The sequence below is a fragment of the Rhinolophus sinicus genome, linkage group LG15 (assembly GCF_036562045.2).
Source record: "Rhinolophus sinicus isolate RSC01 linkage group LG15, ASM3656204v1, whole genome shotgun sequence".
Classification (NCBI taxonomy): domain Eukaryota; kingdom Metazoa; phylum Chordata; class Mammalia; order Chiroptera; family Rhinolophidae; genus Rhinolophus; species Rhinolophus sinicus.
In genome coordinates, this window is record NC_133764.1 from 47,467,465 (window position 1) to 47,489,069 (window position 21,605).

The 21,605-nt window shown below is 38.6% G+C and overlaps 2 protein-coding genes and 1 pseudogene across 2 annotated transcripts; all 3 read right to left on the reverse strand.

Annotated features, from left to right (window-relative positions):
• Positions 1-983: 983 nt before the first annotated feature.
• On the reverse strand, positions 984-5,262 carry KRT27 (keratin 27). Its single transcript, XM_019747552.2, has 8 exons — positions 4,831-5,262; positions 4,302-4,384; positions 3,772-3,928; positions 3,341-3,502; positions 3,124-3,249; positions 1,519-1,736; positions 1,242-1,291; positions 984-1,126 (listed from the first exon to the last, which is right to left on the reverse strand). Exons 1-8 carry the CDS (start codon positions 5,260-5,262, stop codon positions 984-986), a joined length of 1,371 nt encoding a protein of 456 aa, XP_019603111.2.
• A 2,788-nt stretch (positions 5,263-8,050) lies between these two features.
• LOC109455756 (ferritin light chain) lies at positions 8,051-8,569 on the reverse strand (annotated as a pseudogene).
• Positions 8,570-11,816: 3,247 nt separating this feature from the next.
• Positions 11,817-20,806, reverse strand: KRT28 (keratin 28). Its single transcript, XM_019747551.2, has 8 exons — positions 19,999-20,806; positions 19,457-19,539; positions 18,748-18,904; positions 16,567-16,728; positions 16,361-16,486; positions 13,146-13,363; positions 12,387-12,442; positions 11,817-12,110 (listed from the first exon to the last, which is right to left on the reverse strand). Exons 1-8 carry the CDS (start codon positions 20,446-20,448, stop codon positions 11,968-11,970), a joined length of 1,395 nt encoding a protein of 464 aa, XP_019603110.2. The 5' UTR covers positions 20,449-20,806; the 3' UTR covers positions 11,817-11,967.
• Positions 20,807-21,605: the final 799 nt, after the last annotated feature.

The following is a 21,605-nucleotide window of genomic DNA, read 5'->3' on the forward strand; positions in this document are numbered from 1 at the left end:
CTCTAGTCTTTATCATTTCCTTCCTCTGCTAACCTTGGTTTTTTTTTAAAGTTTTTTCTTTTTCTAGTTCCTTAATGTGTAAAGTTAGATAGTTTATTTGCGATCTTTCTTCTTTCTTAATGTAGGCAGTTATCACTATAATGTTTCCTCTTAGAACTGCTTTTGCTGCATCCTGTAAGTTGTGGTACATTGTATTTTCATTTTCATTTGTCTGAAGATTTTTAAAATTTCCTTTTGGATTTCTTCTTTGACTTATTGATTTGTTTGGGAGTGTGTTATTTAATTTCTACATATTTTTGAATTTTCCATTTTCATCCTGTTATTGATTTCTAGTTTCTTACTATTGTAGCTGAAATAGATATTTGATATGATATCAATCTTCTTAAATTTGTTAAGATTTGTTTTGTGGCCTAACATTGTGGAATTCCCCACTTGCACTACTTACTCTCCACATCTCTTTCTTTTCCTTCGGATAGCATCATCTAATATTTTTTCTTTATTTTTAGGATGTTTCTGATTCTTCAACTCCTTATTTCCACTTCTATAAGCATGTTGGACTCAGGGATTAGATTTTGTTTACTATTTTATTCTCATTACTAGCACTTCGTGTGTGCTTAGTATTTATAGAAGGAAGGAAAATTGTAAATTTTACAGAAATGTGAAAAAGACTCCAATTAGTTTACCTGTTAAACTTACTCCTAACTTGTGAACAACATTGAATTAAACAGAAGAAATTAAAAACAAAATTCAGCTCCAATTGGGGGTTATGTTTAAAATGCAAAGATTGACCAGAACTAGTGAAGATGATTTGCAACAGGAAGAACTTTTATTGAAACACCACCACAGAGAAAGCCAAAGAAATGTTACTATTCTAAAAATAGTTTGTCTTAATTTATTGGGAGAAAAGCAGAAAAATAAGTGGTCCCTTATTTAGTAATCTAGCTTCAACTTGGTATTTTAATTTAGGGATCCTTTTTTGGGGTTCAGGAAGGCACCCTCTGTTCACTCTTCATGTTGTTGACTTTGGTGGATTTCTCTTCCATGGTGTGAACTCTGGATGAGAGAACTTTACCATGAGGATCTATTTCTTCAACAACTGTTTTAACCAGAGTGGTTTTTGATGAATCTAAAATGACACAGATGAATTGTTAGAATTTATCAAGTTCACAATTTATTAAATTAACTCAACATTTGAAACATATACAAATAAACATTGGATGTTCAACACAGCTTTTATTTACCTTTAATCTGATTTCCTGGTCCTTTGTAGCCTTTTGCTTTAACACAAGAGCTGTAAAAATATAGAGAGCTTGTATTTATGATTTCACTATTTATGATTTTTGTGTTTTGCTGAGGAAACTAAAAATAATGATTTAAGATGGAAGATCATTGGATTCTTAAGTAACACTAGGAAGGTTTATGTACACATGACGCAGACCATAAATACTTTGTACGTGATTTCAAAAAATCTTCAATAACCTTAAAATAAATTGTTTTCTCAATGGAAGCAGTACTTACCCATCCTCTCCATCTATCAGGCGGCAGTAGGTCTCGATTTCTTTTTCCAAGTGGACCTTGATGTCCAGGAGCTGCTCGTACTCCAGTTTCTGTCCCTCGGTCTCGGTTCTGACCTGGTGCAGCTGCTCCTCCAGGGCCCCGATCTGAGCCTGGATCTTGGCCAGCTGCGCACAGTAGTTGCCTTCGGTCTCCGTCAAGGAGCACTCCAGGGATTGTTTCTGTGGATCAGTAAGACATAGTTTAGTATAAAATAATGTCCCAGTAGTATTTTAAAATAAGGCAAAGCACTTAAGAGATACTTAGGAGAGTTATCCTTGCATAACACAAATAACCACACTTATCTGAAAGATTCCACTTGTTCAATATTAATTATTGCCATTATTAGATGTCATACTAATTTTCTATTTGAGAACAACACAGTTGGTGGTGAATGTTACTCATAGACCCAGGAGTGTTAGCAAAGATGAAGTGGTTTTCTTACAGGGCACAGTCTAAAGACCCTCCTCCCTCCTGTCCACCGATATGGCCTGTGTTTGTAGAGTCAGACACAATTTGCCACTTTCCCCAGGAATAAAAGTTCCCCTATACTTTGTTAACTCATTTCTAATCATGTTACATCCTTTTCTCGTGAGGATCATAGCTCTTCTTTAAAAAATAACTCTGTAGTTGAGTGCATATACTTTCCAGAAATTAGAATGACCCAAAGAAAAGAGTGGCCTTTTACAGCATTAAATAGTTTGATTCATTGGCTTGTGAATCCACATGGGTTTATATAGGGTTTATCCCCCAGAGCGATGCTGGCTGTAATTTTACATGGAATAAAGATGGGAGTGTCTTACTCTTTCATCTGTAAGAATTTTAATATGAAGTCCTAATTTTATATACGTTCATAGCCTCTTTTGTAAATAAACTCTGGAGGTTTACTAGCCATAGTGGAAAAAGTATAGACTTGGGAGTTAGAAAATTTGGAGAAGTTCTGGTTCCTTCGTATCCAACTGCTTAACTTCTTTGAATTTCAGATTCTTCTTTCGGAAATAATGATATGAAGTATAAAGTCTGCCCTGCCCAAGCCCCAGGGTTCTTGTGGACTCATGTGGGTGAAAGTGCTGGGCAAACCCTTAATAAAAAAGGTTATTATTATTATTATTATCATTCATGTTTAGCTGTGTAGGCAACCTTCATGCCTCTACTTTGCTTCTTGTTTATGCCACTTAAAAGGATCTTGTAAGAGCTCTTAATTAAGTGGCCAAAAGGAATGCTAGGTGAAGAAAATAGGAGGGGAACAAACATAATTTTGTACTCCATGGACCGTGGTTTTTGATCTTTTGAGACAGAGGATTTGTGGTAAAATCTATTTTCTTCTTTGAGTACCTAAAAAAAAATTGTATTTGATAATTTCTAATGTTTAATACTTATTAGCAGCTAGGTATACTTTTCAGGCACAGAGGATTCGACTGTGTGAAATGCAAATGTCTTGTTTCAAGCATAGTAATTAGTGGATAAAAACGAAAATAAGTACTATCATGTGGAAGAAAACTCTTTACATTTGTTTTCTCAACTTCTAAAGCAAATCATTTTTTGTTTCATTTTGTAATTTTTACTTACCATTGCTAAGAGGGACTGAAGTTCAATCTCCAGGGTTTGAAGAGTACGTTTCATCTCAGTAAGTTCATTCCGAGCTGAGGTGGTGGCGCCGGCATCGTCAGAAATCTGTTGCTGCAGCGAGGCGCTCTGAAACGTTAGGAGTTGTGTTAGGGTGACTGTTAGGGTGACGCTTGCTTCAGCACCAGTACCATGTAAGCTCGCCCTAGCGTGGTTTCACCTTCTCGTTGAACCAGGCCTCTGCATCCTGGCGGTTCTGCTCCGCGAGGGCTTCGTACTCCGCCCGCATGTTGTTCAGCAGGACGGTGAGGTCCACCCCGGGCGCCGCGTTCATCTCCACATTCACGTTGCCCCCAGCGGCGCACTGTAGAGCCTTCATTTCCTGGAAAAATTTTGTTTAACCATGTTAGGATCTGAATATTTTTAAAGGAGCCAGACAGACATGATCCAGATAGTTAGAAACTTTTTTTAAAGCGTTGATTTCTTTTAGGGGGGATGAATAGACACATGTTCAAACAATCTAAGCCACGTGGAGAAACTGACAGTTCTTTCCTGAATAGTGATGTAAAGCATTGTATTTGTCACCTGAAGTTCATTTTTTAAATTTGAGAGGAAGGCAGATTGTGAAATTGGGGGAGACAGAGCATCTACCTCCTCGTGATTCTTCTTGAGGTAAGCCAGCTCCTCGCTCAGAGTTTCTAGCTGGATCCCTAGGTCGGTTCTGCACAGAGTGAGCTCATCTAGGACCCTGCGCAAACCGCTGACATCCGCGTCCACGCTCTGGTGAAGGGCCTGTTCATTTTCGAACCTTAGAAAATATTTGAAAGTTTCATTAGTCACGTCACTTTTAAGGGTTATCATAAAACGCGAATTAAATTTTGAGGTTCAAACTGCTAAAATATACTAAAAACTTCAGTTAGATCGCCAATAATGCAGTAAAGTAATTGCTTTGAAGCAAGAGAATGGTCGATACTCAAAATTCTCTTTCATGTGTTCTTGGCACTCATCCATGTCAGCCCCCAAATTTCCAAAGTAAAATATATAATTCAGCTAGTTGTTCTAATAGGCATTTAGTGTAAAGCAAGCAAATAAAAACAAAGAATTGAGCCAACCTCAAATAGCCTAAATAAAGGAGTGAAATGTTTAGATAAATTTTGGGGTTTCTCTTCAGCTCTACTTACTTTAGTCTGAAGTCATCAGCTGTTAGTCTTGCATTATCATTTTGTAGGATAACACTGGCATTACTTGTAGTTGCAGAAATTATCTGATAATTGGAGAGTTAGTTGAGAGTGAGGAAATATTTTTTTAAATTTCAAATTTCCTTGAAAAAAGTCACCTATGAAATGATAATTATTTCTAGCACTCTGTCTCTGATCATAAGATGATTATTTTGAAAATGGGAAATTTAATTCCAGCCTCTTTTATTCCTCACCCCACCCATAAAAAATTCTTTCTATGGAAAAGCTCATAAATATGTAGCTGGAGACACTGGGAAGTTTTTGATATTTTAATATTATTAAAAGCATAAATATGCACACCTCATGCCAGATGCTAGGCGAGGAATGTTCAAAGATTAGAATTTTAATGTTAATAATGAGCTACTGAAAATTAGAAGGTAGAACAAAGCTCTGCTGGGTGTGAAATCTTATACATTTGTGTGCGCGGCTAAACACTCTTACAGGTATCACTCTAGGACATCGTGTTTCTTACCTGGCTCCTAAGGTCATCAATTATCGGGAGGTATCTGCTGTAATCATGCTCAAGACCGCGGCAAGAACCAGGCCCAAATTTCTCATACCACCCTTTGATCTTTTGCTCCAAGTCGGCGTTGGCCTCCTCCAGTGCTCTCACATTCTCCAGGTAGGAGGCCAAGCGGTCGTTGAGGTTCTGCATAGTCACCTTCTCATTGCCGGAGAGGAGGCCATGTTCGTTCCCAAGGAAGGCAGCACAGGAAGCACTTCCCCCGCCCAGCCCCGCACCATAGCCGCCTGCAGATGAGCTCCCCCCAAAGGCGCAAGAGAAGCCGCTTCCAAAGCCTGGCACACCGCTTGTGTTTCCGGCTCCCGCACTGGACAGCCGCACGGAGCCCACGCCCTGGCAAGAACCAAGGCGTCTGGATGCAGAAGAAAAGCGCACAGACATAGTGTCCAGACTGGAGTGCTTGTGCCTGGAGTAAAGCTCTGATGGCGAATGTCCTGCTCAAACAGTCTAGGTAGTCTTTATATACTCGTTATCGGGGTGTTTCTTGATGAACTTTGCTACCCATAGCAAAATGGTGTTTGCCAGCTCATCATGAATTATTCATAATTGGGTGACTTTTTTTTTTTTTAAATGACTGTCTTTACCCTACTGTGTCCATTTCCGTAGGTGGATAGTTACCTTGGGGTTATTTGTTATCTCCGAAATGGGACAGGGAGGAGTATTATCAAGATTATTATAGTGATGCATTTCAAATTTAGTATGAGTAAGCCTTCCTGTCTTCCAGGCTTCAGGACTATACAATTCCTATAAGAATAAAAAAGTGTGGCGGGGAAAAAGTGTGGTAGACAAATTTCTCTTCCCTTTGATCAGAGCCAACAGTATTTTTTTCCCCCAGCAAGTGAGGTATCATAGTTATAGTTTTCTATGAATAATATGATCTTTCATTCAGACAGATTGAAAATCATTTTGAGACAATGGGCTTGTGGTAGGAGAAGAAGGAGCAGGTCCTAAAGGAAAACTGAGGAGCTAAATGGACTCTTGTTTGGAGACAGAAAGTCTTTCCTTGATCCTCATTCCTACTGAGTTACCATTTTATCTTTGCTAGTTTTCTGTCTAACCTCTGCTGCTAACCAGGCTAAGTAAAGGTATTGGTTAAACTCTTGAGGCCTCACCTTCCACATCTGTAAAACGAAGGGACTAGACTATGGCCTGTATGTTCCCATTCTATTTCTAGATTTCTTGTATTTTTACATTTCTTCCTTTCATTATTTCTAGAAAAATTTGCTGCGTTCACTTCCTTCACTTTTTAGTTCCTACTCACTACTGACTTTTGGTTCCACCACTTTATGAAAATAAGCTCTCAAAGATTGCTGGTTACCACACATCTCTAATTCAGTCATTGTTTCTCATATTTATTCTCCTACATCCTTTTAGACACTTTTGATACTGACCAGCCCAATTTTACTGAGTTTTAAACAATTCCTCTCTGAGAATACTTCTGCGTCTCCGTTTGCTCCTTTTCTTTCTTTCTCTATGCTCTAAAATTTGCCATTCCTTACAGTTTTGTGCTTGGTGCGCTTGTTTTCTACTCACTCTCCCTTGGTGATCTCATCCTTTCTTGTGGCTCTGGCTCAATGTGAATTGTTTCTAAATATACATCTTCAGCACTGGCCTCTTCCCCTTTCTAGACCCACACCTTACTATGCCTTCCGGACATTTCTACTTGGATGTTCAGTCGTGACTTCCAACTCAACATGCAATTACATTTGCATCAAAATTTGATCTTTTGCATCTTTCTTCATTACTTAGTGGAATTCCCTTGAGTCATGCTTAAGATTACTACTGTCATTTTTCTATAGCCCACATCAAACAAGTCAGTAGGTCCTATTGAATCTACTTCTGCAGTGTCTCTTGCAGCATTTTTCTCTTTTCTAGTTTCCTTGACACTATCATTTTCTTTCATCTCAATTATTAGAACCTTAATTGGATTTCTGGTTTCATGTCTTTTTTCTTTCCATTATGGTCAGTAGGCAGGTGGCTGCCAAAGTATCATTCCTGAAATACAACACCATTTATGAAAGAACGTGGACTCTTGAATCAGTTATGTCAGCATTCATATCCCAGTTCTGCCATTTTCTAGTTGTGGGACCAATGCAAAGTTCATTCTCTCTGAGGCTGGGTTTTCATTTCTAAGATGGAGACATTAGTCCTTGTGTTGTGAGGCTATTAAAGGGTAGTTAAATAGGTAAAGCAATTATGGTTGTCAATAATACGTAGTAAATATTTCTTCCCTTTCTCTCCTCTAGTTCAAAATCCATCAACTATAAGCTAGATGAAGCCTCCTTGCCTGACATTTAAGACTCTTCTTGATGTAGTTTCTACCTAACTTACTTGTCCATTCTTTTATTAGTCTCCTCTCACTCCCTTTTGGTCTTTGTTCATGTTGTTCTTTCCATTTGAGATTATTTGAAGTCTTTGCCAAGAATGACTGATCACTTTCAATTATATGGATTGAAATGAAGTTGCTGAAAATATAAATTTTCATGACCTAATAAGTGAATTTGCAGAAAAGCGAGCCAGAAAAATCTGTTGATTATTCAAGAGGTCACATTAATAAAGCATTATAATTTATTGTATTGTATAAAATGATATCAAAAATGTTATTTTTTGCAACTTGTAGGTTAATAAGTTTAACATTTTATATATATATATATATATATATATATATATATATATATATATATATATATATTACCTCTGTGTTCTAAGTACTAGAATATTTCTAAAGAAAAACTATTTGTTTTAGTACATCTAACTGAACTTTTTCCTGACTTCTGAACAAGGGGTCCAGGGTTTTCATTATATACTAGGCCTTGCAAATTATGTAGTCAGCTCTGGTTGTTGGGTTCTTCTCTAGGGAAGCTATAGAATCCTAAATAAAAAAAGATCTTCAGATACAGGTATTTGAGTGTTTCCCACAAAAGAAATCTCACCACATAACCACCCTGGAGTGAAATACGTGCACACACAGAGCTTCCAAATATTTAAAGCCTCACTTTTCTTTTTTTCCTGCAAAAAGCTTTGTTATTTCAGTTTGGTCCATGGCATGGGAGAGAGCTCCAGTCTGGTTAGAAGGCTGCCTAGTGGTTTCAGGGAGAGGCTCTGGCAGAAGCTCAACACCAGGGGGATGCAGAGGGTTCCCTTAAAGGCCTCTGGACTCCAAAGGCTCCTAGTTGTGCTTGAGGGTGAGCCTTTCAAAGAGATACTCGCCCAGCCCAGCCTGGGGGCCAGCCAGCCTGCGGAGGTTAGTCAGATGGTCGCTTATCTTCTTGATGAGTTGTGCCTCCTTACCTAGGAAGTGGCTCTCCAGGAAGTCACAGAGATGGGGATCTGTGCTGCCAGAAGCCAGGGCATGCAGATCCAAAAGGGCCTCATTCAGGTTCTTCTTCATGACCATGACGGTTTCCATGGCATCCTGAGTTTTATCCCACTCATTTTGAGAAGCCTTCTGCAGGTCCTGGAAGAGGGAACGGCCACCATGCTGGTTTTGCATCTTCAAGAGATGGTCAGCACCCTTGCACTTCTCCTTGGCCAACTTGCAGACTAAGTGGCCCACGCCTCCAGAGCCATATCATTGTGGTCAAAATAGAAGCCCAGAGAGAGGTAAATGTAGGAGGTGCAGGTTGACCAGGTGGTTGACAGTGGCCTCCACTTTGGTGGAATAATTCTGACCAACTTTGGAGCTCATGGTTGCTCAGCAATAAGGAGTTAAGCTAAAAAAAAATGGTGTTGACTGGTCTTGGAGGCCGAGGATGGCTGAGATGGCTCCGAGGGTTGCGACTGGAAAAGAGGTTGAAGGGTGGTTGGAAGGTGAAAGAAGGGGCATCCCTGTGTCTGCTCTGTCCAAACACTGATGAAGCAGAGAAAATCTGGGGGACCACTGAGGGTACTACCTAAAGCCTTATTCTTAAACAGAATTTCAAATATCACCATAGACTGAAAACATGACTCAAAGAAAGAAGTGAAAAATAACACTCAGGGACAATAAAGAAAGTTCAAGAAAACTTTAAACAAAAAACTATTAATACCTATAATTAATATTCCTAGAAGTAACAAAACACTGCATATTTGAAACATGAATAGAATATCATTAAAATTGAACAGAAGAACACGAGAAAGCTCTTAGAATTAAAAATCAATTTTCAGAATAAACCGTCAATAGAGGGATTGGAAAATAAACTTTAAAAAATCTCCCCAAGAGCAGAACAAAGGATAAAAAGATGGATACAAGAAAAGATTAGAAAATTAGAGACTGGGTCCAAGAAGAACAACCATTAGTGCATTTTTCAAAAAGAGAAAAGGGAAAAATGATGAAGAAATTATTTTATAAACATAGTCTATAGTATTACTCAGGACTAAAGGACTGAGCTTCTAAATCGAAAGAGATCACCAAGAACCAAGCATAATAAATGAAAAAAAAAAAAGAAAAAAACCTGACAACAAGTCACATGTACAAGATATGTCAGAAACACAAGGAGAAAAAGAGGACACTTGAAGTGTCAGAAGGAAAAACAGCACATATCCAATGACAGGAAAATTGGAATGGACATATCCAACGACAGGAAAATTAGGATGGCTCTGGATTTCTCAACAGCCGTGGAAGCCATGATTCCAGTAAATAGCGCCTTCAAAGTTGTCATGTTCAGAAGGTCCTCGTACTTGGTTTAATGATTTTCTGTTGCCATTTTGATGTTCTTAATAATTTTATCCCTAAACTTGTGTCTTGTAAGTGAAGTCCAATGGTGCAATGGGGCAGGTCAGTGAGCAAAGGAGTCTATATGACAAATGTTTGTCTGCTGTTGTCTCTGACTGCCTAAGTGCATGCAACATATGCAATGTCCACAGGCACAGCATTCTGGTGGACCCATGATGTGCAGGCATTCAGTGACCCTCAACGCGAGTACAAGGTAAATATGTCTATGACCGGTAAACAGGGTCTCTGACAACCCAAAGAGGGCCAGGTGCTCCATTCAAATGGAACTTGTTTCGAATACAGAAAAAAGGCAATGATATTCTAAGAAACATGAATGATCGAGAAACCTTGTCATATACTTACTTGTGTTACATTCCTATATTAGCCGACCACTTCTGAAAATGACATAGAAAGATAGGGCAACCCACAGTTCCTTTTCTTGTCTTTTCTTACTTACCAGTAGGTCAACAGTGGAGAGTGTTGGTAGACTGTGAGCATATAAAGAAGTAAAAGAACAATTCGTTTGGTGCAGTGTTCTCACTGTTTTGGTAAGAACAAAATACATCAGTCTGACAATTAAGTTCGCGAACTTAATTGTTGAACTGGGTATGCATGTTTGAGCTACAAAATATGAATTGTGTAATTTTGGTGATTCTGTATACAAGTTAAATGGTTGTATATTTGGATTTAAAATAGGCATTGTACAATGTAAGAATGAATGGTAAAATGTATGCCAATAACTTAAATTTTTAATTTTTATTTACTTAGAACCATGACAATTTGAGAATATAACTGCAGAAGAAAGAAAAAAACTTTATATTTTAATGTCATTAATGACACCTTTTTCCTGATTTTTGAACAAGGGACTCTACATTTTCAATTAGTATTGAGCCCTGCAAATTATGTATCTGGCTTCATACATTGTATATTTGGGAAGTTATTTCCCCATGAATTTCTAGTATTTGCTTCAATTGATGACTTTTGGCTCAAGATTTTGTAAATATTCTATACTTCACCATTTATTACAACTCCCATGTAACTGTTGAGTTATTGAGTCGAATTCCTGTCCTCATTGGGGCTTCTCATTAGAATTCCCATAGATTAGAGAAATAGGAAAACTGCTCTCCCTGTAGGTAGGGTATTTCATGTTTGTTGGAAATCCCTACCACATATTTGATACAGAACATAGAAAGACACAATAACTATAGTGTTCATCAACCTCATGAGATTTTAAGCTCTAGAAAAGGTATTGGTAGGTTGAATTTGGTCTGCCACCTGTTTTTCTACAGTCCATGAGCTAAGAATGGTTTTTACATTTTTAAATGATTGAAAAATCAAAAGAAGAATGTTTCGTGACATGTCAAAATTATTTGCATTCCAAATTTTTGTCCATAAATAAAGTTTTATTGGAACCCAGTCAAGCTCATTCATTTATCTATTGTCTACGGCTGCTTTCTGCTACAATGGTAGAGTTGAGTAGTTGAAATAGAGAATTTATGGCCTCCATAGTCTGAAATATTTACTATCTGGGCCTTGGCAGAAAGTTTGCCGATCTTTGCTTTAGAAAACTAGTCATTAACACGAGGCTTATTGCTGTGGATCTTTCCAGAGATAATCCTGATTATAAGGGGAATGGTATCCTGGGAAGTATCTAGATCTCTAGAAGAGCTTGAGATAGGATCAAGGGTAACATACTAGGAATGTGCCATCTAGGGGCGAGACTTCTCAATCACAGGAGAATTTCTGAAATATTCAAGATTTGCCCGTGCAAAAACAGACTCATAGAAACAGAGACCAAAGGGAGAGTTGTCAAAAGGGAGAGGTGGGGAGGTGGGTAAAAAGGGAAAGGGGAATATAGTCAATAATATTGTGATAAGTTTGCATGGTGACAGATGAGTACTAGAATCAGTGGGTGATCACATAGTAAGGTATAAAAATGCCAAATCACTATATTGTACACCTGAAGCTAACGTAGCAACCAATATAATATTGTATACCAACTATACTTAAGTAAAAAAATTTTAAATAGTGAGATTTAAAGATTATGCCTAGTAATGCTTAATATTTAAATGCCATGTGGTATTGGTTATTATTCAAAACTACAGTGAAAGGCAATTAAAATATATTTCATAATATATTTCTATCAGACATAGAAAAAAAATCACAAATAATTATTATTAGTCATGAATGAATGGAAATGAGTGCACATCAACTTTTTTGTTTATTTGAAAACAAACACCCAACTTCCTGTAAAAGTTAACGAAGAAAACAGGTATTTTTGCTAAGTAACTTGTCTTTAAGGGTAGGAAGTATTTTTATTATCTCCTTGATATTTAGAATAATGCAGTTGTACAGGATATTTTCCCACATTATTCCTTTCTCTAACATGACAGCTAGAAAGGAACCCTTTGTTCTGTCTTGCCATTGGTCATTTTAGATGTCTTTTCTTCAATGGAGTGAATCCTCGATGAAAGGACTTTACCACGTTGATCTATCTCTTCAACCACCGTCTTTACCAGTGTGGTTTTGGGTAAATCTAGAAACAAAACATATGTGAATATACACATTCAACCTAAAAGATTACATGACAAGGAGTTCCACTGCTGGTTGTAATATATTATTTGCATTTTTGATGAGGGAGTAAGTATAGATTTATAATAATATTTTGGGATAGTTTCATCCATTCAAAATAATACTATAAGTTCCAAACACTTTACTTAAAATTGCTTGAATATAGACTGTTACCATGGTGCATGATTACCATTAATGTAAAAGTATTTGCTGCAATAGAAATAGAACTAGGTTTTATTACCTTTAGTTGAATTCCCTGAGCTTGCTAATCCAAAGCCCTTTGATTTGGAGCATGAGCTGTAAACAAACAAACAAACAAAAATAGTTTATTTTTTTAACATTTCTTTTTATCAGTTGAGAAATATTCACTGAATCAATAGGTGAACATGAATTCAAGGTGAACTTTATATGCCAAAAACAGATTTTATGACAGTTTTTTTATAAAGAAAGATATTAAATTTTTTGTGTGTGCAGGAGCTAAAAGTAATTACATGTTATGGAAAAAGAGGATATGAAACAACCTTGTTTCCATTTGACTTTTTAAACCCAAGAATTTAAAAGTTAAGGTGGATATATATATATATATATATATATATATATATATATATATATTTATATATATTTATATATTTACATGTAGATCCTGAGGGTTTGTGCAGAGTACGTTTATTTCAGGGCAGCAGTGATATTAGGAATGAACTGAAAGATGGATAAAACCTGGGAGGTGGGGTGGGGAGAATTTTGATACCCATAGTGATTGACATGGATGATAAATGGGGGTTTCTGCAGGGTTGACTGGGGTCATCCAAGGCAGATGAGAGAGAGGCAGTGATGTACAAACTATGGAAGAGATGACTGCAGGGGCAAGAGGTGGACATGCTTTTCTGCTGTAGGAATAAGAAAAGGCTTGGAAGGCATGGAAGGGGAGCGGGCAGTGAGTGGATGGTTGTGGTTTAAGACAGGTACCGGTAGAACTGGATTTTCAAATAGTGTTACTTACTTTCCATCTCCATCTATCAGGTGGCAGTAGGTGTCAATTTCTTTTTCCAAATGGACCTTGATGTCCAGGAGCTGCTCGTACTCCAGTTTCTGACCCTCGGTCTCGGTTCTGACCTGGTGTAGCTGCTCCTCCAGGGCCCCGATCTGAGCCTGGATCTGGGCCAGCTGCGCACAGTAGTTGCCTTCGGTCTCGGTCAAAGAGCACTCCAGGGATTGTTTCTGAGGACATAAAAGATGTTAGAGCAAGGGATGATGCCACTTTGAAAACTATGTAGACCAGTGTTTCCAAGCAAAAGGCAGTACTGCTCCCTGGACAAGTTTTGGAAATGGGTGGTGCTCATCACCATAAAAATGGAAAGTGGAGAGGAAGGGGAAGTGACTGACATTTACTAGGTGGGGGCCAGGCATACGGAATGACCTGACATGGGATAATAACCCTCTTCCCACAAGACTTTTCAATGTTCCAATGGACATTCATGATATTTAGGTAAAATTTCATATTTTGACCAACCTATACATTAAAACACTTTTTTTTGGAGTAACACAATAAGAAATCAAAAGAAAATACTTTTTGGGGGTAGCAAAATTATAAAATTACATATTTATTTTTGGGTTGCTTGTTTTTTTTCGATCTTATTCTGCTACTATCCCCACCACTGTTCCAAGAACTTTTGTGCTGCTGTTTCTTTTTCTAATCCGTCCTCAATTTTTAATTGTCAATCAAAGGCCTTTTCTTAAGCACTGGAGATTGAATGAATGCCTTAAAAGGGGCGGGATTTCAAGACAAGAGATATATTTCACAACATAGTACAACTCATTATTTCAACACTACTCATGAATATTGTACCTCCTCATTTCTACTTCCATAGTCTGTAATTTGTCTTGTCATGTGATTCCCTACTTCAATTACAGTCATTTTCCTTTTTCCCTTTATCATATATAAACACATCTGGGTGGTTATTACTTCTCCTGATATTGGTTATTATCCGAGTATCCACCCCCACTCCACTCTTTCATTTTCCTTTGCTTCTTGTGTGGAGCAGCTCCTGATCTTACATTGTTTAAAATAAAACCTACTTATCAAAGGAATGTGTAAGCCTCTGTCTCTTTCACTATATGTGCTAGGGTAGTTGGGCCCAGTATTTACATAGAAAATATATTTATTTAAAAATACTTTTATTTTTCCTTTTTATTGCAGTTATGCCGCCATTACACTGGTTTTAAATTTTTTGGTGTGTGTATTGCTAATTATCTATTGACTTCATTCTAGGATTGTAAAGAGGGAGTTATAAAATATTCGTCACAACAGGCAAACCTTGGGTCCAGCAGGCTGACCAGTACATTACATGGGTGGTGCTGGGTTCTCTGGGGACAAAGGAGTGGAAGGTGAGCAAGATGGTAATGTGGAGGGTGAGGCAGCAAGTGGCAGGATGTCAGTGAACTGTGTGCTCGGCTGTTTAACCTTTAATTTTCCTGATGAGGTGTCTTCATGTGTTATTCCTTTTTAAGGTTACTACCATGTTTCCCCCCAAATAAGACCTAACCGGAAAACAAGCCCTCGCATGATTTTTTTCAGGAGGATATCCCCTGAACATAAGCCTTAATGTGTCTTTTGGAGCAAAACCTAATATAAGACCCGGTCTTATTAAAGCAGAAGGGACAGCATCTCTAGCTCACAGCCTTCTGCTGTAAAGCTTGGCTTATATTATGTTGGTTATGTTATATTGGTTATATTATGTTGGCTTACATTATATTGTAGTTTCTGCAATTATTTTTAACCTTTTAAACCACAATTACTTTTGCACCAACCTAATAGATGAGGAAGGAGGACAGGGTGAACCTGGGAGTTTGAATGCTACGGGAAGCATATGAAACCTTTCTACATTTAGACAACTCCCAACTTACACATGATTTGTGTCCTAAACTATAGGAGATTGTGTTTAGAATTCATCGTATGACAAAAGTGTGTCAGGTATGGAAGTTAAGTTCTATGCCACCATTATTCTATAATTCATGACGTTGTGTGTTAAAATGGGCTTTTGATTGTGGATTATCTCATGACTCAAACTATAGTCCTACTGGCTGCCGAGAAAACCTAACTACTTTCTAACACCATTGTTTCTATGTGAAAATGCTTAAATTCTGATTGATCTGAGAACTCAGGAATTTATTTCCTTTAATGAAATGAGAAGGATTGGTGCTCAGGGTAGAGCATTAGGAACTGGTCCTCAGGGCTCTAGTTGTAGGAAAGAAGGGAATGGGGAAGAGAGAAGGGTTCCAGGAGCTCCAAGTGGCAGGGAAGGTCTCCCGTACCAGCCAGCAGTGGTGGCAAGAGTGAGGAAAAGAGGGGCACACTAGTTAACTGGGGGTTAACCAGTGGTGAAACAGGTCTCCAATCTAAACACCATATGGTAAGAAAGGACCGTGCCTTTTTAGGGTGGCTAAACCAAAATAATCTTCCTTTTGTTTTGAGTCATGTTTTCTTTCTTGGATCACTATAGTCATTTGTATAATAGTGGCTCTTGCTGTGTGTTACAACCTGGTGTCCTCAGGGAGTAGGAAACCTTTGATGCTGACAGGAATCCTTGGGCCACATCTATGCTGGTAATTTTCAAAATCAAGCCTTTTGGGTGCTGCCCTCTCACACTCCAGAAGGGAAGCTGGCTTTCGTCCTGGGCTGTTCCCATGGTAACCTCTGAAGTAATTGGCATGGCTCTGGGGAGTGTATGAGGATGGGCCTTCTGCCCTGGACACGGGGTGAAGAGGCTGACGGATGGTGCTTCTATCGATCAGATACGTACCCTCTTTTCCTCTGCCCGATGAAAAGCCCCAAGTGGCTTTTAATAGGCTTTCATCACTAGTAGGAAATGCTGGTGACACTAGCTTGGCCTTGCATGGCCGCCTGACACTGTAGGCCTGCCACTTAATTTTCGGATGGGGCAATACTGCACCTGCTTGCTGCTCAGGGCTGAGATGAATTACCTGGGGGAAGGAACTAGTTCGTGAAATGGACACGGGGCCCCTGCCAGGAACGAAATCCTCCGCGACCTCAGGGAGGAAGAAAGCTCTGTCTGTCTCTCTTTCTGAGTGTCTCCCTGTCTTTCTTGCTCTCTCTGTTAAGTGTTTGTAGGTAAAGCTGTAACAGGGAAAAAGGGAAGAGTTTCAGTTTGACTTTTTAGAATCACGAAATCCAGGCTGACCTGCTGTCTCACCTACCGTTGCCAGAAGGGACTGCAGCTCGATCTCCAGGGTCTGCAGGCTGCGCTTCATGTCTGTCAGCTCGGTCCTGGCCGAGGTGGCCGCGCCCGCGTCGTCGGAGATCTGCTGCTGCAGGGTGGCGCTCTGGAAGGCCAGGCGCAGTGGGGTTAACCGGGTCTGTTCCCACCGGGAGGTGTGGGCAGGGCTGGGTGCGCGGCCCTCACCTTCTCGTTGAACCAGGCCTCCGCGTCCCGGCGGTTCTGCTCCGCGAGGGCTTCGTACTCGGCCCGCATGTTGTTCAGCAGGACGGTGAGGTCCACCCCGGGCGCCGCGTTCATCTCCACGTTCACGTTGCCCCCCGCGGCGCACTGCAGAGCCTTCATTTCCTGGAGGGAAAGATGAGCATGACTTTAGGGGCCGTTTGTGTTCACCTGCCGTCTGAGCAATTTCCTGAAGTGTTATTTACATCTCAAAGTCTGTGCTTTAATTTCCAGTGTATAATTCAAGGCACAAGATTTTTTTTTTAACGGATTTATGCGATCCATAGTCATGCCACTCATCTATTTAATTAGTTATCGGTTAATCAAAACAACCACAACCAACACCACAACTAAAAACAGTCACAACATCTCCAAAGAAGTGTTCTGTTCTTTTAGATGAGAAGGGGATACAAAGACCAGAGAGTTATTAAGCACATAGCCATTGACTCAATGTCAGGGAGCGCTGATGTGGATGGGAGCAGTGGAAAAAACGAATAAAAATCCCTGCCCTCATGGAACTCTCATCTGAGGGACAACAGCTAACATTTATGGAGTGCTTGTTAATACCAGACGTTGTTCTAAGCAGTTTACGTTTCACTGACTCATTCACTTCTTTTAACATCTCTATGTGGTAGGTACTATTATTAGACCTATTTTATTTTACAGATTAGGAAACTGAGGCACAGAGAGGTTAAAGTAATCACCCAAGATTCTTAGTACTTTAAAAGGCTGGGATTCAAACACTCTGCGATTTGAACACGATAGGTACTCTAGTTCCAGAGTGTCTGCTCTTAGCAACTACACTCTCTGGCCCCTGTGTGCTAGGATATGTCCCAAATGGAATCATTAAGTAGTCTGACCCAATCAAAGAAAGGATTTCTGGACAAATCAACCTATCAGTGATTTGCACTTAGTTCTTTAGGTAGTTGACCTTTTTCATTTGTACCTGCTTTTGATGGGTTGGTATTTCTGCTTTCTTGAACCATATTTTTGGGACCTTAGATCAGTGGCTTTCCAGTGTCCACCAAGAGCACAAGATTTACATCATCCAAGGAGAACACTGATTACTTTATTTCCATATTTTGGGCGTTTTGTGTAAGAGTTCATGTGAAGAAAAATTCCTGGTGTTATAAAAATTTGAAAATTGAATTGCTTGAAGTTATCCTAGGGACACTGGTCACTGGTGAGTGTGGTAGATATGACACTCTCAGGAGTTGAGATTTGAGTGGCTCTTACTCTTACCCTCAGTACATTCAGAGGCACCTTTTGGTTAGTGTGTCTTTAAGGGGGAAAATGAATCCTGCTGTGATCCTGACTCCACCCTGGCCAGACACCTGTGGTTGCTACGTCTTCTTTTCTGGGACTGTTTCTTTTCCTCTGCAATGCATGGGTTACTTTTTCACTCTTCTGCTAATATTTTTGGGTGGCCTGACTTTTCCAGGCCTCTGCTCTGGGACACTCTTTCCTTTCCCGTTTCTCTTTTATTTTCATTTTTCCTTTTGAAATTTTCCCTTCTCTTTCCCTCTCCCATAATTTTCTTCTTTGGGGCAAGTAGATTTGGTGTTTTAGCCATTTTTAACCAATGATGGGGCACACGCATCCTATCTTGTTTTCTGAAAATTTGTCATCCATGGTTTTGGAGACTTTGCAATTACTTTTGGGATAATAATTTTCTTAGGGAAATTCCCTGCTGTTATATGACAAATAATGGGGTATTATTGTGCAGGGTTCCACATTAAAGTAAACCCAGACTCACTAAGTAGAGAAAACATTAACATCTTCCTGGTCAGAGAGCTCTTTTGTGAGAAAATTGACCTCAAGATAAGCCTATGTGAATAGAAGAAATAATATAGTGAAAAGAAAAATGGTTGCATTAATACAAAATGAATGTATTATTATTCAGAAGGATAGACTATTATATCAGTCTAAAAACTGGAAGGCTACAGATCAAATTGTTAACATTTATTAGTTTGGGGGATGAGATTAGAAGGGCAGAGTGGGAGAAATGAAATTCTTTCTTTACATGCCATGGCATTGTTTGAGTTATTATAATGAGCATGAATTCCTATTGTAATTCAATGGCTCCCCTCAACGTATTTAAAATGTACAGCATTGTGATGTGACTAGAAGTAAAGCTTCTCCTACCTCTTCATGGTTCTTCTTGAGATACGTCAGCTCTTCACTCAGGGATTCATACTGTAGCTCCTGGTCGGTCCTGCAGAGCGTCAGTTCATCCAGGACTCGCCGTAGCCCATTGATGTCGGCCTCTGTGTTTTGGTGAAGGGCGAGCTCATTTTCATACCTTGGGAGGCATTAAATGAATAGCAGCACAAGTGAGACTACCTCAAGAGATGGAAAAATAAAACCTCAACAGAAAGTTAAAAATTGAATTCGGAGTCTAAATATCATAAAAATATACAAAAGAAAGCCCTTCTCCACTCCACTCACCCAATTCTGTGCAGGATAATCTGTAGATATTTAGTCACACAAATTCCAATGGCCTATCCCAATTAAATCATAATATATCTATTTAGAATTTTATCTTAATCAATATTGTTACTTAGTTAACAAATATTTACAAATGTCTACTTTATTCTCGGCACTGTGCTAGGCAGGCATAGAAATACACTGATATTTTGTCCCAACAACATAATGAATATGTAGAAATTCTGAGTATAGCGGATGGAAATATTATAACGTGCTTTGTATCGTATTATAGTATTATAACATGTGTGACTTCCTTCAATCTCTTAGGCTATAGTTTATTCTACTTGGCATGAAATTGAAAATTGTATTTAACAAATAAAATAGATAGGAAACTTTTTCTAGAGCATGATTATTTTCTATTACTTACTTTAGCCGGAAATCATCAGCAGCCAGCCTAGCGTTATCAATCTGCAGTATGACGTTAGCATTAGCAGTAGTGGAAGAGATAATCTAGAAGAAATCAAAAGGGAGAACACAGCAAATAAGTCTGCTTTTATTATTTATTATTCAGGAAATTAAAAGTGTTACACAATTAAGTTTTTGCATAAAAATCTGACTTCCTTAAGTAACAACCAAAATGCTTAAAATTTAACTTATAAAAATTACAGATATGGTTTTGTTTCTTCTCTATTCTCATATAACTTAGAATATGATACTTTCTTATCAATGAATATATTTCAAAATAAACAGTAATGGGATTAGTAACATTTAAGCTACATTGAAATTCATGAATTAAAGTGCCTATTTTTGACTACTAAGAAGAATAATTTATCAAAATAAATAATTAGTAAATACAATATAAATTACAGGTAACAGTTATGAAGCATTTCCTATTGTAATTCTATGCTTCTTGTTAGGCGATTTTTAGTTGTAAATACTCTGACTAGTACTAAAATTGTGATTTCTCACCTTATTTTTAAGATCTTCGATAGTTAAGTGATATCTGCTGTAGTCATGATCAAGTCCACGGCATGATCCAGGACCATATTTTTCATACCAACCCTTGATTTTTCTCTCTAGTTCAGCATTTGCCTCCTCCAGAGCACGCACGTTATCCAGGTAGGATGCCAGGCGGTCATTAAGATTTTGCATGGTCACCTTCTCATTCCCAGAGAGGAGTCCCCCTTCACTTCCAGCAAAGCCGGCACATGCAGCATTTCCAAGGGCACTACCAGCATGGTTCCCACCAGAAACACTGCCCAAGCTCCCTCCCAAAGCACAGGAAAATCCACTTCCAGCAACAGAGCTGCCACATGCATTGCTACCTGCAAAACCTGCACCTCCACTGGGGGGTCTGACAGATCCAGTTCCAGACCATAAGCAAATACGCCTGGACCCACTAGAAAATCGGAGAGACATAGTAGTATGAGAAACGTTCGCCTTGTCTGTGGACAGCTGTAACTTCAAAGGAGAACAGAATATTGTGCACTGATGGTCTCTTTGGGCTTTTATACCCAATGATTGGGGTGTTTCTATTTGAGTAATGCATGCCAAAATAAAAATGGCATCATTGAGATTAGCATGAAATTATGCATAATTGGATGATTTACAAAAATTAATGTCTGACATCCCTAGTTGTTGCTTCAGGGTGTTTGTTATCTTGAATATAATAGGGCTCATTCTATATTAAGTTCATTATTTTGACTTCTAATTTTGAGTGAGTAATCCTTTACTTTCATCTAGACCCGAAGAATACACCATCATTATCTGACATAGGATATTATAAAGTTTTAAAAGTTAAGTAAGACTGTAGTAGGGTACTATCAGCTACAGTTGGGCCTTAATTACCAGAGAGGTATATAAAGAACCATTAAGAACAGAAACACATATTTTATACCACCAGAGCAGGACAAAAGTGTTATTTAAAAAGATATATGATCCCGGTAACTTCTCTGGTCTTACCATGATTATGACATCTATTAATTACCTTGAACAGTGACATAAACATTGACTGATGTTTTTATTTAACATGTATAACTAGTACGTCTAGTGTTCAATGTTAAATACAAAAATGAAGACATGATGCTAAATAAATGCAGAGATGAAAGAGATATGGTTACAATCTTTAAGAAATGTGTGGTCCAGACTAGATAGGGGCTGGATCATCTTCAGCCTTCTGTGCTAGTCTAAGGAATTTGGAATGAATCCTAAGTGAAAAGCAGAGGACAACATATCAGGCTGAAATGAAAAAAGAGGTCAATTACACGGTTAGGACAAGGGTCCTGTCGGGAAAGATAAAGGGAGGGATGGAAAAAAGAAGTTGGGAGGATATGATTATTGATTGAATTTGGAGAATAAAGAGAGTTGGGGATGACTCTTAGGTAATTGATTAGGTAATATTCTGGGATCCCATAAGGTTAGCCGAGATAGGGACTATAGGAGGAGGATAAGACTGACTTCAGTTTTGGACCAGTTGGCTTTGAGGGACTGATGGAATGTCTCAGATGAAGTTGACTAAATAGGAAGTGTGAATGTGTAACATAAGTGCGTGGAACTGGGAAAAATACCTGACTAGC

What these genes read in the sequence shown, in the direction of transcription:
- KRT28 (XM_019747551.2), bottom strand. Translation starts at nt 20,448, where the DNA reads ATGTCTCTCCGATTTTCTAGTGGGTCCAGGCGTATTTGCTTATGGTCT. An exon ending in TCGAAGATCTTAAAAATAAG is followed by an intron (nt 19,540 to 19,998) that starts GTGAGAAATCAC and finishes GATTTCTTCTAG; the next exon opens with ATTATCTCTTCCACTACTGC. An exon ending in AGGCCTGGTTCAACGAGAAG is followed by an intron (nt 16,487 to 16,566) that starts GTGAGGGCCGCG and finishes CTGGCCTTCCAG; the next exon opens with AGCGCCACCCTGCAGCAGCA.
- KRT27 (XM_019747552.2), bottom strand. Translation starts at nt 5,262, where the DNA reads ATGTCTGTGCGCTTTTCTTCTGCATCCAGACGCCTTGGTTCTTGCCAG. An exon ending in TTGATGACCTTAGGAGCCAG is followed by an intron (nt 4,385 to 4,830) that starts GTAAGAAACACG and finishes TCCAATTATCAG; the next exon opens with ATAATTTCTGCAACTACAAG. An exon ending in TCAAGAAGAATCACGAGGAG is followed by an intron (nt 3,503 to 3,771) that starts GTAGATGCTCTG and finishes AAATTTTTCCAG; the next exon opens with GAAATGAAGGCTCTACAGTG.